The sequence below is a fragment of the Rhopilema esculentum genome, chromosome 19 (assembly GCF_057945365.1).
Source record: "Rhopilema esculentum isolate cy_ngs chromosome 19, ASM5794536v1, whole genome shotgun sequence".
Lineage (NCBI taxonomy): Eukaryota > Metazoa > Cnidaria > Scyphozoa > Rhizostomeae > Rhizostomatidae > Rhopilema > Rhopilema esculentum.
The window spans coordinates 1,609,905-1,626,571 of NC_142833.1; the positions used below are offsets into that span (position 1 = coordinate 1,609,905).

General features: G+C 38.3%; 1 protein-coding gene across 4 annotated transcripts in view; it reads left to right on the top strand.

Moving 5' to 3' along the window:
• Positions 1 to 16,667, top strand: part of LOC135688532 (uncharacterized) — a 30,401-nt gene that overhangs the window by 10,945 nt on the left and 2,789 nt on the right. For 3 of the 4 annotated variants that reach the window (XM_089114155.1, XM_065205423.2, XM_065205425.2), the window contains exons 2-7: positions 2,502 to 2,556; positions 9,356 to 9,452; positions 11,425 to 14,442; positions 14,703 to 14,887; positions 15,343 to 15,523; positions 15,889 to 16,097. In XM_089114155.1, coding sequence (XP_088970281.1) covers positions 11,705 to 14,442; positions 14,703 to 14,887; positions 15,343 to 15,523; positions 15,889 to 16,097 — 3,313 coding nt within the window. In that variant the 5' untranslated portion in view covers positions 2,502 to 2,556; positions 9,356 to 9,452; positions 11,425 to 11,704. The remainder of the gene's footprint in view (positions 1 to 2,501; positions 2,557 to 9,355; positions 9,453 to 11,424; positions 14,443 to 14,702; positions 14,888 to 15,342; positions 15,524 to 15,888; positions 16,098 to 16,667) is intronic. The other variant, XM_065205427.2, reaches the window with a different exon arrangement.

The following is a 16,667-nucleotide window of genomic DNA, read 5'->3' on the forward strand; positions in this document are numbered from 1 at the left end:
TGAGTTCCGCGCCGGTTTTAAAACTCTGGCTTTTGCAAACCGAAGTTTCGCACTGGTTTTTTGTTGATGCTCCAAGAGTTTGTATCTTGCAAGAATGTTTCCTTTTTTACCTAATTTGTTTTTGTTTTTGATTGTGGTGCTTGCAAGTTTGTTTGATTCAGTGTTAAAGCATTTCAAGAATTTTGGAATTTCTTTTTCAAAAGATACGGGCCCTATTTTATGGTTTAAATCTAAAAAGGATTTGTTTAGCTTAGAAGTAACTGCTTTTCAAAAACGTAAAGAAGATTAAACTTTTCCACTGTCTTGAGAAACCTTATCAACACAACCTTGATAAGCACTTAAGAAAATAATCAGTTTTGTCAAACTTATTTTCAAACACTTAAGGTAAGAATAAAAATTCAAGTTAATGGACTTCATTCGAGAATACTCGCTAAAGCATTTAAAACTTTGGCATCTGGAACTGTGTTTGTTGAAAGTAGCACTGGGGCACATATTCTGTGACTTGGGAGTGAAAGAAAAGCAGGATAAACAAATTCACTATCTACGATAATTCTGCCTTTCGTCGAGAATTGCTACCGTTTAGCGGAATTCTTAAAATTGTCAGGAAATACTCTACACGTTACCGTTTTTTAGCGTAAAGTGAGTGTTGTTGGGTCGCCGTTAGATTTTAAGCTTTATTCGGAAATAATGTTTGGAAATATCGACATAATTCTCATTCTGTCAATGGTAATACTGGTATTTGACATTTAAGCAAAGTTCCACTGTTCCCGTCTGGCCTTCGCAGGAACAAACATAACACACACTAACTTCGAACGTCTGAGTTTAAAGGATTGGTGACCAACTCACGGCGATATCAGTTTCGATTTTTTTGGCTCAGATATTTCCTATTTCACTTTAACTAGGAACAGCTCGTAAATCGTTGGTCATAGCAACTCCGCCTAAGATTTCAAGTATTCATAGACAAGTGTTGATTGAGAGTTGTAAAATGGTGGTTAATTGTTGATTTTTGTCTTTTGCAGACTGAGTTTTTCAGCATGCTTGCACCTGTCTTGGATTTTCCACCTAAAATTAGTACGAGTAAATGCACATGTTATCCTTGATCCGCTATCCACTTTGTTTATTATGCATTTTTAATGCCCTTTCGGGTGGCTGTTTCCTTGAATTTTCTCTAGCTGTTTGGACTGTCAAACTTCAGGCGGTAGCACGTAAATTGTTGTTGACTGACTTTGGAACATTCAAGGGATGGTTTTTATTATTTTATAAATTTTTATTATTTTATCAGTTATAATGTTTTGAATGGAGCCTTGAGGCCTGCTTTCACAACGTCGATTGGAAACATGTTATGGCTTTCTGTTTACAATGACACCTTTCTATACGCAGTTTGAAGTGATGAAAATGATAACATGTAAATACACGAAAATAGTATGATTTATTGATTAACAAAATTAAACAAGAATTTAACGAGAATTTGTTGATTATTATTCAGTTTTTATCTGTTTCCCTACAATTTATTTTGTCTGAGGCTGCTAGTCGTCAAATGAGCGTTCTAGGCTCATTTTCAGTCGTATTGTATGGAGTTGATACGAAGTAGGGGGCTCAGTGCAGTGCAGTGCAGTGCAGTGAAGTGCAGTGCAGTACAGTACAGTACAGTACAGTACAGTACAGTACAGTACAGTACATTACAGTACAGTACAGTACAGTACAGTACAGTACAGTACAGTACAGTACAGTACAGTACAGTACATTACAGTACAGTACAGTACAGTGCAGTGCAGTGCAGTGCAGTGCAGTGCAGTGCAGTGCAGTGCAGTACAGTGCAGTGCAGTGCAGTGCAGTACAGTACAGTACAGTGCAATACTAACATGTGTTCCTTAATACTGCAAATATTGGACGAAAGTCTGCCAGGGCAGGACAGGATAGTAGCTTTGTTTGTAGCTAGTAAACGTTCTGGTTTGCAAGATGTTCATCTCATTGTTCAAATATCTCTTTTTCAAATGCATGTTTCTTGGATTTTTATCAATTGCAGTCACTTCTATTCATTCGATTCTTTGCTTGACTTGTCCAATATTTCCAGAAAATTTATCTTTTTTGTAGCCGCCGACCTTTAAATATTTAAAACAACTGATTTCGTGAATGAATAGGGTGTCTGGTTTTTTTTATTTTTTATTAGGGAAATTCATGAAACGCTGTGCTATTGGAATGTCATTCCAGTTACAAGAGCCTCAAAGATCGAGATACGTTTTCTCACCCCCTATTCTATTTACTCACCCCCTATTCTATTTACTCACCCTCTATTCTATTTACAAAGATTCTGTCAAAATTTTTGATTGAAATCTCCAATTTCTTGTTCTGCTTCTGTCCTAAGTGGCTCGGGGAGACCTGTTACAAAGTTACAATGCGAAACTAGTGTTAGTCTCTGCTCTATTTTGGAAGTATACCAAACAAAACGCCTACTCGCAAAAGGTTTCTAGTGTCCTATAAAGCCTCTTTGTTTCTTGCAGATGACGCATAGTTTTGTAGAGAAAGCCTTGGAAAGAATCAAGGACAGGCAATAAGGTTTGTTTCCTTAGTTGTGTGGGCCAAATGAACTAAAATGTGATGACTTCATAAAAGTCTATGTTTAGAATGTTTTTAATTTCGGTCATGTAATCTGGAAAACTTTAATAAGTGATATATATGATGGAACAGTTGAATCTAACGCTTATTGACTAAGATAAAGCCCAGTGAATTTATTATACACATTACACACATTACACATTACACCTATGAATTAACTATCTTTTGTTTTGGGTTTTAAGCCTATGTCAAAGCCAAATTTATTGTCATCTTCAAGTTGACTGAAAGGTTTTAATGCTATTTAACGTTATTTTTAATTAAGAAGTTGAGAATGCCTCAGCCCATTTGGAATCTTTTAGCAATTTTGCAGATACATTTTATAGCGCCCTTTCTGATGATATGGTCCATATTCAAGGAGTCTTCAAATATATTTTTTTGATTTCGTAACTTTTTTACTCGTTGGTCTACAAAGTTGAATTCAATGTTATCTAGAGGACGATAAAACTAGAAAGGCCGCTCAATGTGAACCTGAGTAGCAATTGTTTATAAAAATGTTCGTTTAAATTTGACTTTTCCAGGTCAATTTTTTAGACTGAATACAATTTTCAGAATTCGTCATTAAAACGAATAATTGAGGATCAAGCAGTCAATAATCAAACTTTCGAAACCCCCTAAACAGAATTTGTGTTCAAGATGAATGATGTGTCACGAAAGAAAATTCTGGTACAGAGTTTGAGTCCCATCCTTCTTTACTGAAAAAGCGAACCAAACGGTTACTGTGTTCTTGAAGGTCAACTTCTACTGATTGTTTCAACTTGTATATCATCATATGCATCCACTGCAAGATAAAATGAAAAATTCAGAGTCTCTGCTTTGCGCTTCTCTGTTAAAGGTATCTAATGGTGGTGCCCTGACATGGAGCTCAATGCTTTCTCATCTTCCTTACTCCATGTTGCTTCTTTGTACACTGATGAGTGCAAGTGATCTAGAAGTACTTGAGCTTATCTCTGTCATCGGCATAAATTCAATTTGTAATTGGAAGCCGACCATTGACTGTAAACATTTATCAACTTCTTCTTCATATTGCTGACATCGTATGCATGTAATAAGTGCTTCCTTTCTCTTTAACTGTTCTCCTTGGTGCCTCAAGACAATTCTTAGACGATTAAAGCCGAATTATCTCAAATCCTTTACCCTTTTACCCACACTAACAGCTAACAAGGGTTTGATCCAGATGCACCGTCCTTCTTTGCCCTCTCATTAGGCTTATTGTTGACATCGGCCTCTTTTGATGTTCAGCAGACTTGTTACTACTTATCTGTTAAGTTCTCTGTTTCAAGTACTGTAGTAAGAACATCCTGGAAAACAATTTTATCACCTTTATCACTTCCTCTGTATCTAACAGATAACTTGCCAAGGCTTCACCATTACAGTCACAGTCATTCCCATCACTGCCACTCGTCTTTTCAACTCCCGAGATTTTATTTGAGCTGGCAAGTTGTACAATTGTTTTTCACAAGGCAAATTAACTATAGGTCCCCATTTTGACTGAGGCCACGGGAAAAATTACTGAATTTTTACTTAACGGCTAAAACAAGCAAAAGTGCCCACTGGGACATATGTCCCACAAGTATGTACGTCGAAAAAACCCTGCTGCAAAAAAGAAAAGTAATAAAAAGTAAAAAAACAAGATGGTATTCCCAAACATATCCTCTCGCTTATATTGTTGTTTTAATTTGGGAGTGTGTGCGTAGGAGTTAACTTAATTAGATTTTATAAAAGGCGCCTTAAACCAGGAAATGCTTTTTACGTAAGGGTTGGCGGAGATATTTATCTCAAATAATTTGATTCTCGCCTCTCTGACCTTCTTCTATTCAAAAGAAAATCTTCGAAGCAAAACTCAAACATTTCCCTCTGAATGATGCTAGAATAGGCACTTCTTTTTCCATTTAATCAATTGACCTAAATCAAGGTAAATTGAAAGTGAAAGATTATAAGCAGCTTAGCGATATCAAACCCTCTCTCGCTGAACTAATTTTTGATTAATTTAAAACCAGAGTCGTTAGGCAGAGCAACAACGCATTCCATATACAGGTCATTCTACTTTGGCTTGAATGTTTTCTTTTCAAATACATTACTTTTTGCGGATGGCCTGTAATTTTTCCAATTTATTTCCGCACATGCTTGTTTTGTGTGATATATTGACTCCACCTGTAGCCTAGCCGTTTCTCTTCGTCACCGTTAACCCATTACGGGGAGGTATTACAGCACTTAAATCGAATTTTCAGAAGGCTTTCTTTTGTCATCTTCAACGGGGGTTTTGCTCAGTGGCCTAACCGACCTGCTAGATCAATGCCAGCCTGCATCCGTATGTCGAAATTGCATCAGTATGGTCATAAATCCATAGAGAGTTCGTGGGATTGGGGTCTGCCGGTTTGGAAAAACCAAGGATCTGTTATTTCCAATTCATGAATATTGAAGCATAGTTCATTGTTCGTGAAAAATTTGGTACTGAAATCTCCTTTACCACTTCCAACGACCCTTTAAAACAATAACTCGTCAAAGTTTCAAAGAACGAATGAGAGAGAAATCTGGGGCGCATTTTTCTAGAAGCGGACTCAGGAGTAAGGGTCGAATCATGTGGTTCTTGAAGTGCAACAACATCGAAATACACCAATTGCTGGTGAAGGAGGTAACATTGTGGCAAAATGTTTGGTCTGTAAAAAGGGCTCAAGTAGTTGCGATGATGATGTCATAGCAAAAAAGGCAATGGATGGCAAAGGCAATGTCATAGCCAATGGATGCTATGATGATTGATGCATATGTTTATGAAGGCAAGGTTGAGTCCACACATATGCTAGTGGGCTGAAGGCCCCCATTTTGGTCAAGATAAGAATGTTTTATCGTTTTTTCTATAACTTTTTACAACAGTATATGAAATAAAAAGAGAATAAACTGCTAAGATGATGATTTTATTTGATCTAGTTACTTATTTATTCACGTATATTTCTATTATTTTTCTTTTATTTGCATTAATTCAGTAAATCATTTTCTGTATCATTGCAATGTTTTCATTTTGGATGTATAATCATGACCTTCTCGAGACAAGAAACTGCACGTTTCTGTTCAGGAAATAAAATTCTCCCAATCAGAACAACATCTTGCTCTGTCATTCACAACTATGTGCTATCTGGAACGAAAGGTTGTCGTTTCTTTCTTTCCCCAAAGTCTATCACTAGAATTTTAGCATGGCATTCCGCCTTCCTATTTTTACCAATAAACAACAATCAATTTTTATAGCAGTATAGTATTTTGCTAAATTTTAGTCTGGGAGATGCTTTTTAGCCCTTTTTACAAGGTATAATTTCAAAAATTTTATGCACGTCGGACCCAACCATGGTGGGTTCTTCTACCTCACTAAACTTGATTGTTAGCCCTCCCGGGCTCAATTTTGTCGCGCCGTCCACATCATGTACCCCCTCCCCCCATCATATGCCATGAGATACTTATTTGACATTATTTGAATACTCGCTAAATCCTACGTCACATGTCACTCTTTTTTCGTTTTCATCATATTTTATCTTTTCATGTTCTGTATCTGCTTTTATGTTGATATATCCACGCTTTAAACGTCAACATTCCCATGTTCTGAAGTTTGCCAAAAATGATCAAAGCTAAAAAATGGCAGCAGAAATGTATATATGCCATATGCAGGTGACACTTTCCGAAGAAAGACAAATCTTAAGCCTGATATAACGAGCTATCCCTTAAATGCTTCAAGTTTTGCATGTTAATGAGAGAATCAGACTTGAAATGGCACAACAGCTGTTTCAGTTCACACACTCATTAATGTTAAAATGTTATTTTTAGTAGGAACCTTTACAAATGGCCGATACTTTCGTCAACTTGAATACGAGTACATGTGCAAGCACTAGGAGCTCCCTGGGGCTACCACGTCCAGCCTAAGAGCGTTTCCTACATCGCCTTGAAATGCCTACAGGTAACCATTGTTAGGGGCAAAGTCCTCTGTACCTCAGACACCGTCACCCTACCCTTGGAGGGGGCCGGATTATTTCTAATGAATATTTTGTTCCTTTTTAATAAAAGTAAACAAGCTGCAAACGAAATAATTTTTTCTCGAAACATTTTTCAACAAGGCAGTATTCTTGTCCCGTTAGCTGTCCTATATAAAGAGATGTAGGTCTGTGAACATAAGCTATACGTGACATCGAATCCTTAGTCGTTTCTTGTCGAAGAGGCTTTTTATTCCTTCCTAAAAGCACTTCTCTTGATTTAAAGACATGCTTCAGTTGGCTGATATATTTACGTGATTGTAGCTGCAGAGGCTCTTCATGAAAAATTGATGTGCCTAAGTCTCAGCCTTTCTGAAAATGGATGGGATTGTTTAACGTTTCTTCCCATCTTCGCCCTCGTTGATAATGGCAGATCGAGGTTTTTGCCCTTTCAATTTGCGTTTGCCGTGCTTCTCACTGTAACAATTGCAGCATGTTAATGCAGTCTGTTTCTTGAATATACATCGCATTATGCACAATCCACAGAAGCTTTTCAGGCTCCTTTTCTTGGCAGCAGGAAGATTACAATCGAGATTGCATTTTTTCACAGAAACTCACTTCGGACCAAATCCACAACGACTTCGTACGGATTTGCTGAGGTTGAAAGCTAGGGGGCTCATAAAGGGTTGAGATGATTGACTTAAGGCCCCGTGTTAATTTCCAAACGTTATCCTTTTCTGTTTCGTGATATAGTTTTGATGCACAGCTTTCAGTCAGGGTTCCCCCGTTTTAAACAGCATTACATTTCTGCCACTATGTTAACTCTTTCTATATATTTTCTAAGTTGTTCGATAGTTTTCATCTGAAAAAACCATTGATAAAGAAGCTGAAAACACTTGATAAATTCGTCAAAGAGTCAGCACATGGAAGATGATAGAAGCATTTGATAGAAGCTTAGCCTGCGTGCAGACTTTACTATCCGTTGCGAAGGAGTTTCTACAAATATATTTCTACACAGTTTTTACAAATATATTTCGATAATGGAACCAAAAACTGAAAATCAAGGCTCAAAATTTCTTCTTATGGATTAAAAACGCCAGATCCTTCCACTAGATTTCGATCACACTTCAAAATGGTTTCTTGATAGCAAAGCGTGCAGTTGCTCTCATTCGACATTTTCTTCATGCTTTCTGCTTGCGGGGTGAACTTATTGCACAAGATTGAGCGCCTCTTCGCAGGAGGGCAGTTGCTCTCAGAACACAGACTTTACAAGTTCCGTATTGGCTCTCCTTCGCAACGGATAGTAAAGTCTGCACGCAGGCTAATAGAAGCTATGCTCAACTCAATTACCTCCCCCATTGTTGTGACAATAAATATATATATAACTCAGGGGGGAGGTGATGGAGCAGGGCCGTTTTGTCGTCTAAGGGTGCGTAAGATGAAATCGTGTTTAGCCATTCTTTCCACCGGCTTCAATAATTGTCACACTAGCGCTTTACTGAACATAACTGTAAGGTCTATTCAATATATCTTCGCATGTTGCTTTTTCACTGTTATCTTATCGCACATGGTTAATGTTTTTCAATTTAGGCTCTGTATTGTTTAAGATCGTGTTTGATCCCTTTTTATTTAATATTTAATGCTGTTTGGAAAGTCCATTAAGAATGCAAATATTGTACGTGACAGAGAAATTATGCAATAAAATCTAGCTGCTCTGATGAGTATTATTCGCCTTTTTGTCAACATAAGACACGAATGACGATGTAATTCTGTTTTTAAAGTAGACTTTGTTTGAAGTCAGTTTATCAGAAATAAAAGCATGAATATTTTTTCCTATTTTCCCTATAATAATAACACCTATTACAAATCTCTATTATAAAAGGTGTTCATCAATCTCTAAATACCTAACAGACTTTTTAGGTTGCTGAAAACCTATTTAGTAAACCTTAATTTGAAAACTCGTTATCTTTCTTCGCCAAATGTTTTCTATGCTCATAAAATGTTGTGGCTACACATTGTAGTAGCCGTATTTAGTCTATAATTGATGTCTTTTAAGTGCTTTGGGATTCTGCAAATGAGTTCTATTTATACGTCGAGCAGAATTTTTCATTTCTTAAATCTCTATGCGTTTTACAGCTCTGCAAGGTAACCTTACCTTTAAAGATAGAAGTTATTGTTATGTGTTTAATTTAAGAGATAGGAAAACATTAATTTATCATTTCATAAGTAAGTTTTTCAAGGAGATTTGTTTATTTTGGTAAACTCTCGTAGTTAGAATCTGATTATGTCCTTATGAAAATATCCCAATAAATGCAAGAAAAATCGAGGATAGTTTAGTCCAGTGTCAATGGTTTATGGGCTTGAGTTTATTGGGTACCTCCCCCATACACCATCCCTCTTTTAACTAGGCCCAACTACCTTTCTTGTCATCTCCTTTTATGAACAACTTCCTTCCCATTGTCAATATATTCAAATAAAATAAGACTAATTTTGGTTTGTTTTGTAGCCACATGTTGACCAAGTTTTTGATTATCAAATTTTGTTTGTAATGGTCCGTCATAATGTTTTGTTTGCGTGATAAAGATTCTAGCAGTGGTTGTTATTCGGCTGTGCAACTGGCCACCCCCGTCATTTCACCTACTCATTGTCCTCTCCCTTTCTTCCAACTTATTGTAATGTCACACACTTTGCACAGCTCCTTATTCAAAGCGGCTTTATGCTGCAAATTAGCCAGGTCTGCCCTTCAATTATTTATCATATCATCCACCGTGTTTTTCCTTTTTCAGGTTTTATCGTCATTCGCCGAATTCCCCTTGCGAGCTGCAGTTTCTTCAAAGCGAAAGTGGAGAGCCAGCAAGGATATAAACAAACTCAAAAATACTAGTAAGTTCTGCTTTCTGTTTTTCCTTCGTAAATGTCCGTTCATCACAAATTATAGTCGAGTAAACATTTTGTTTGCGTAATGTTTTCATTATTAAATATCAAAAGTTCTAAATAATTACATCTTTGATTTTGATGACAATGAATGCTCTTTCGCCAGTATTTTGGCAACCCAGGTCCCTTCAACTATCGCATTTGCTATTAGCAAAATATTTTCAGTGAATGTTTTATGTGCTCGGGTATAAAATTCAGTTGATTTTGTTTTACGACTGATCTCGTAGAGTATGGTTTATTCTTTCTTAGATAAACTAGGAGGCTTTTTGGCAGTGTTGATTTAGTTTTTCTGTTTGTTTATCAAGAGGAGCTGGGTAGCATTTTATTCTACGGCTACAGAAGCTCATCAAAGCCTTTTTTGTAGTTTTTTTTCCTATCTGCAGAATTTTAAGCTGCTAGGTGCATATCAAACGAGCGTATTCATACTAGTTTCCGCAAGTTGCGAACAACCAAACAACTTTTCATTTATCGCGTAAATCGGATTCTTTGAACCTGACTCAATCAGATATCTTTGTACCACAACAGTATGCGAGTAAAGCCGACTTAGGCTAGTCCGACTCATTCGTGTCCGACTTATGCAAATTTGACTTTGTTGAGACCAAGCAACTAAAATTGCTTGCCCTGGCGTTGGCAAAACTGTTGGCTGCCATTCAATTTGTCTCTTTTGTTCCTATTCCCAAACGTAAGAATTTTTTTTCAAAAATGACAAAGTAATTCTTGACTTTTCCAAAACTGTGAACAATTAAGTTAAAGCAATTCGCTATTTTTGAATTAAATTGTTTTCTTTCTTTCCCTATTTAGAAATTTTCATTGTTTTAAGTAGGTCAGTCTGAACTTGCGAACCTTGTCTGAATGCCTTTTTCCATGCTTTTATCTAAATCTTTAATGGAAGTTATTTAATTTTCATAGATATATTTCACAGTTATAACCCCCGTTGAGTATAGTTTTTATTGGCGCATTCTTTGACGTTCAACCTGCAATGCATTTTATTGTAATTCTTTATGGACACTTTGTTCAGCCGTCCATAAGAAGCTTAATTGGAATTGCAATTGAAATGCGAGTATTTTGACGATACTATACGATAAAAATGATTCAAAACGGGTTCTTATTATTAAGCTAATCTTTTGTTATTTGCTAATTCAAAGGAATAGCATATGTGAATAGAAAAATAAAATAGATAATATTGTATGTATGTTTCTGCCCTAACTGGAGTTTAGTTTTCATTCATTAAATGAAGGAAATCTAGACGACCATTTCGCAATCACTTTGTAGTTTTTATAGGATTTGACACAATATACGAGATTACTACCCGTAGCAAGCTAAACAATCTTAGTATCGCACGATAGCAAACCAAAAAATCTTAGCTCTAATCATTCGAAACTATTTAATCTTAGTAACAATTCAACGCAAACCAGGTGATCAATCTTATTAAAGCAAGTAATCTCAGTAGCTTCTCATTGCAAACCGAGCAATCTTATAGTGTCTTGTTATTGTGGACTAAACAATCTTAGTATCACATGATAGCAAACCAAGAAATCTTAGCTCTAATCATTCGAAACTATTTAATCTTAGTAACAATTCGATGCAAACCAGGTGATCAATCTTATTAAAGCAAGTAATCACAGTAGCTTGTCACTGCAAACCGAGCAATCTTATAGTGTCTTGTTATTGTGGACTAAGCAATTTTAGTATCTCATGATTGGAAACCAAACGATCATATTAACTTGCCATTTTCCAAAGCCATGAAGAGATGCTCTTCCATCCCCTTTCAATGGCTGCCTATGACTTTATTTGTTTCAGCTGGCCTTAAGAAATTATTCTTGTTGATAACTTTATATTACTCGCCTCAAATTGAAATTTAGTTAAGTGACGTCACATTTAGGAATGGCAGCGATGCTACCAGTTGTACTTTTCTTTGCAGATTCGCACTGTGTGCATCAAACGACTACTGTTTCGCTGGATTGCTTTGAACAAAGGAGTGTCACTTATGACAAGGTCGTCTTGTCTTGTTGTAGATAGTGTTTTGCCCGAATCGTGTCGTCTGCCCAAGCCAACTTTCCTGGACAGTCTCAAAAGAATACCATTCTATGAAGGCATTTGCTTTGTAGAAGTAGCATTGGCCAGTGATTGCCCCATCAATAAAATCACTGTTCGGCAATCAAATATCAAATGCTCCCATTTGAAATGCTTGCACCATACTCATGAGCAAGGAATCAATCGACCATCATGCTTTGATATCAAATGGTTATTTGAATACAGCTCCAAGCATACAGCCCGTCTCATCACGTTCTGATATTAAGACAAACAACACTTTTAAGTCGCCAGGTTGGTCAGTATCCACATCAAATACAGCCACGCACATTTACGCTTCTTCGATTGCTCCAACTTCCTGTTCAATCGCAGGCACATTAGCTCCATGTCTCTCCGGGAGTAACTCAGGCAATACACAAAAAACGTCTTCAAATGTCCTATCCACATCCAATCTAGGCATTTCGCAAGCGGTGCAACACCCCGCCAACGGCCATATCACCCAAATGATTACCTCTGGCGATGTGTTCAAAATGGCGCCTGCTCCCTTGTTTATGACACATTCGAGCTCAGTCTATCCGCAGGTGGCTCTTATACCAGAAACCGATCTTCTTCGCTCCATGATTGTCCAAGATGTCAAACAGGTTACTCAAAAGTTGTTGGATAAAAATACAAAAAAGCGACGGGGACGCAGAAGTCGCAAGGAAGAGATCATTCCTGGGGATTTCGGTACGTTGAAGATCAATTTTACAAAGTTTGTCGACAAAGAGCGCCCTCCATTTTCACTAGAAGAGCCCCCCGCACCAAAGCGCACTGTTTACCAGCGTATTGCACCATACCCGGTTGCAGTTACGGAACCAAGCGCCGCCCACATTCTGGAAAAGCCGACTCGGAAAACAAAAGGTGCATCTGGTCGCTCTTTAAAACGCTTAGATAAATCAGAAGCTGATTCAGTGAGAATTTCGCGTCTTGATGGAGCGAAGGAAACACAATCCCGGCGACTTCAGAGGCTGCGAAGGAGCTCATCGTCCGGTTCCAGATCAAATAAAAATCAAGGATCAGGAACCGGAACGCCGTGCAATTCATCATCTACGGAATCTCGCGGCAGTACGGATGAAACATCATTGGGTTTGAGCGCAGACGTCATATTATCCACAGAAGAAAACCTCGCAAACAGCCAATCGATTGATGCAAGCACAATCAGTGAAGTAAAGGATGTGCTTGAGAATCTCAACATGAACGTGTTTGACCCAGCCACGGATACTCTTTGTCTCGAGACTGGAGCAGTATCGGCAAAGCTAATCGATAACAAATTTACTGCTGAGGAGATTGAAACAAACGCTTCAATCTGCAAAGACTCGCTTTTCGATGAAAATTCAAATCACCTCAGGTTTTCATCGAGTCAGAGCGTTAATGGGGATAGCACAGTATACTCAGGGCTGCTTGATAGCTCACCGACAACATACGGCCTAAGTACCAACATAGGCTCACCTGATGTCATAGGGAACGAGTTGAAATCCTTATTGTCGGAGCTTTACAGCGATTTCCCGCCACTTTCTCCTGCAAACATTGACGAAAATATGGATGTTGGGGCCCTAGGTGAAACATTAGGTCTGAACGCGACATCAGAATCAAGTTCTTCGAGAGCCCTGTCCAGCGCCATGACAACTGCGGTCCTGGCTGATCGTAGACCTCAAACAGCAATCCTTGAAAGCTTTATACAGGGTGCGCAGCCATCCCCGCAAAGCTCTGCAAGATACGCTCCAGGAAAAGCGGCTACTATTTCGTCCTCAGGTAATGCGACAAAACAACCTCATACCACGAACACCAATGCCATTTGCCAAACGGTTGTCCAATGCACCACAGAGGTACTCAGTGATTCAAACTGGAACAATACTTGCAGGGGAAGAGTGGTAGAGCCTGCTGCTTCTTCTTCTGTTCTTGACAGCGATTTTGTTATGACGACAAGAATCGAGGGAACAGAGGGAAATTCTCGAAATCTAACAAACTCAGAAGAAACAGTTTTTTCCATGGAAGTTGATGTTAATCAGTTGCATGATGGAGATGGCTCAAAAAGCATTCTAGATATTGTTGATATATCACCAGAATACGCATCTGCCGAGGGGGGTGGCAAAATTATCCTTATTGGCTCTTGGAACAATAAAAATGCAAGGTATTCTTGTAGATTTGGTAATGTTTGCACTCCAGGTGATTTGATTCAGAACGGTGTTTTGCGATGTTTTTGTCCACCTCATAGTCCCGGAAAGGTTAAAGTGTCTGTCCTTTGCAATGACGCAGTTATAACGAAGTCAGTGGATTTTGAGTATGTCGATACGGAGGAACAATTGGATGAATTCCAGGAGGACCGACATGATTGGCTGAAAATCTCAGATGAAGACTTGAAGTTGCTGCTGGTTGAGCGAATAGAGGCTATCAGTGATATATTTGATGCGGGGAATAGTGTGCAACGGTTTCCGGGTCACTTGTGCAATACGGTTGATCTGGAGGATGCGTTAGTACGGGTTTGTGAATCGATCTCGAAACTTCAAGATCATTTACCGATTAATATTGATTACAAGAGCGACAGCGTGATGACTGTACTGCATTTATCGGCTGCACTCGGCTACACAAAACTTATCCAAACACTTTGTAATTGGATCGAAACAAACAGCAATAAGATTATGCTGCAAGAAGCAGATCCGTTGAAATACGACCAGTTCCAACTGACACCGCTTATGTGGGCCTGTGCCAAGGGCAAATTCGACACCGTTTGTGTACTGCTTCAATGGGAGGAGTCGGCTGTGCATCAAACGGATATGTGTGGCTGCTCTCCTTTGTCAATCTCAAGAGACCAGGGCCATTCGATTCTGGTCAGGTATCTAGAGAAGTCACAGTCAAAAGGAAACATTAGGTATTTACTGTTTAGTTCAGCTTTTTGTTGTCTGGTTTTTGCCAAAACATCTGTTTATCGAATCAGTTGATGTTATTACAACACATTGAAATCATTGTTTTCTTAAAAATTTCCCTCCTTCTAGGTTTTAGAATTTTAATGATTTACCATTCAATGACAACCTCTGCATCAAAGTTGTTTCTTGCGTTTTCTAGTTAACACAAGAACTCGTTTTTCCTTCCAGTTCAAATTTTTTTTATATCATATTATGTTTCCCACAGCAAAACCTCTTCGCTTGCATCCGAAAGCGGAAGCCCAAACATGCGGTCCGGACGATTATCTCGGTCGTCGAGCATGGGCAGTCATGCTGAAAGCAGTAGGGAATTCCAACCCGGAACTGACGACACCACATATTTTGATTCTTCGAGAAGAAGCCCGGGATCCAATAAAATAAGTCAGGACGGATGTAAGTCTTGGGTATTTTCCTAGTATTACATGCTGTGGAATCTGTAGAGCTGGAGTCTGTTTAAGGGACGTGTCCGTTAAATTTAGATGTTGATACTTGTCCGAGGTTTTGTCTGTAGAGTGGAGTTTTAAAGACAGAAAAATTTATCTGTTTTTGGAAGATGATCAATACTGGAAGTTACACAAAGTTTTGATAAATAAATTAACAATAATATTTTGCCTATATATAAATTAACTACTTATGTTTCTTCATGTAAATTTATTTTCGTAAGGTATTTACCACTTAAGCATTTTGCTAGAGTTTGGTTGTGGAATCCTCAGATTTAATATGGGTAATAGGTTGTTTTTTGACAGTAATTGAGGCGCTTACGAATCGCGACTCTTTGAAATCTGATTTATTTCTTATTAAGGAAAATCTGCCAACTCTTATCTCTATAATTCTTTTTCCTTTCACAGCGCCTGACTCCATAAACGGATCGCTGCAGCTATCCAGGACATTGGGACAAACCCTGGTCCACGTGCAAGCAATAATCCAAGATGGGGTCGATGCCCACCATGACCCTACAAGGGCATCCCCATTGACTAGCCTTGACCTTGATGACGACAGCTTATTCACCCCATCACCATTCACCCCAAGGTAAATTTATGTTACCTTTATATCAAAATTACTGTTTACCATTGTTTGGTATACGTATCAGCCTCCTTAAATTTCGATTTTTGTTACTTTTTAGCGATTTTGTAAGCTTTTGTTGGGCCAGTATTCTTAGTTGAGGTTTTATTCGATTTCGCAGTTCGTTGGCGTCCGTAAGTTTTCCTTGAAGCTTCTCTCCCCTTGTGCATGACTCTTCATTTCTGTAGATCTCCTTAAGCCTCTGGCCAAAATTACCATACCTCTTTTGCGGACCCTTTGCGGACCCTTTGCGGACCCTTTGCGGAATGCATAAAGTGTTCGGGACGGGATATTAAACTTTGTTCCAATCCATCTCTAATTTCTCGTTCCAGTATCAGAAGACTTAATAGCTCTGCCGATGATCGCCATGGCAATCACACACCAAAAGCTTTGGTTTCCTTGTCACCAGCCTCGCCTGGACAAAGTTCTGGCTGCCAGTCTCCCTTTGATGCAACGTTGCGCGATACTGCAGAATTCTGTGAATTCTTTTATAACTCAGAGAGAATCCTTGAAAAAGACTTCGCAGAGTTGACACTGACAGGTTGGTCTTCTGTCTTCTGTTTATGACATGATAACTAGAATACTGATAAAGCATATCTAAGATTTTAAAAAGTTTTTGCTAAATTCGCTGACAAAACGAGAGCACTAAATACCACGTATCATTGCAAAACTAGCAAAAAATATGAGCTTTCTCAACCCCCTGGTTTATGCTTTTAAAGCAAAGTAATTTTGAATAGGTGAATTTTCTTATGACTGAAAAACAAATCCGCGTTGTTTTCAAAATCATCGCAGATGTGTGTGCGAGATTTATTATTGGAATCGGACAGTTTGCGCATACACCTGTCTGCATGGACCGTTAAGAAGGCGGACTTAAAAATAAACTTGCAGCAGAACTCTGTCTTTGTGATTTCAACAGCTGTTTTCCCGATTTGTTAACAGCTAACAGATGAAATGGCTAGAAACTGAATTTTGTTAAAAGATATGGCCACAAGGCGCAAAAAAGTCGAACCATAACAGCTAAGAGTACATATTTAAAAGCGAGTTTAAAGCGTGTTATCTGCGTTTTAGAATAGTATTAATAAACGGTAAAACTTTTTAAGAACGATAGGGT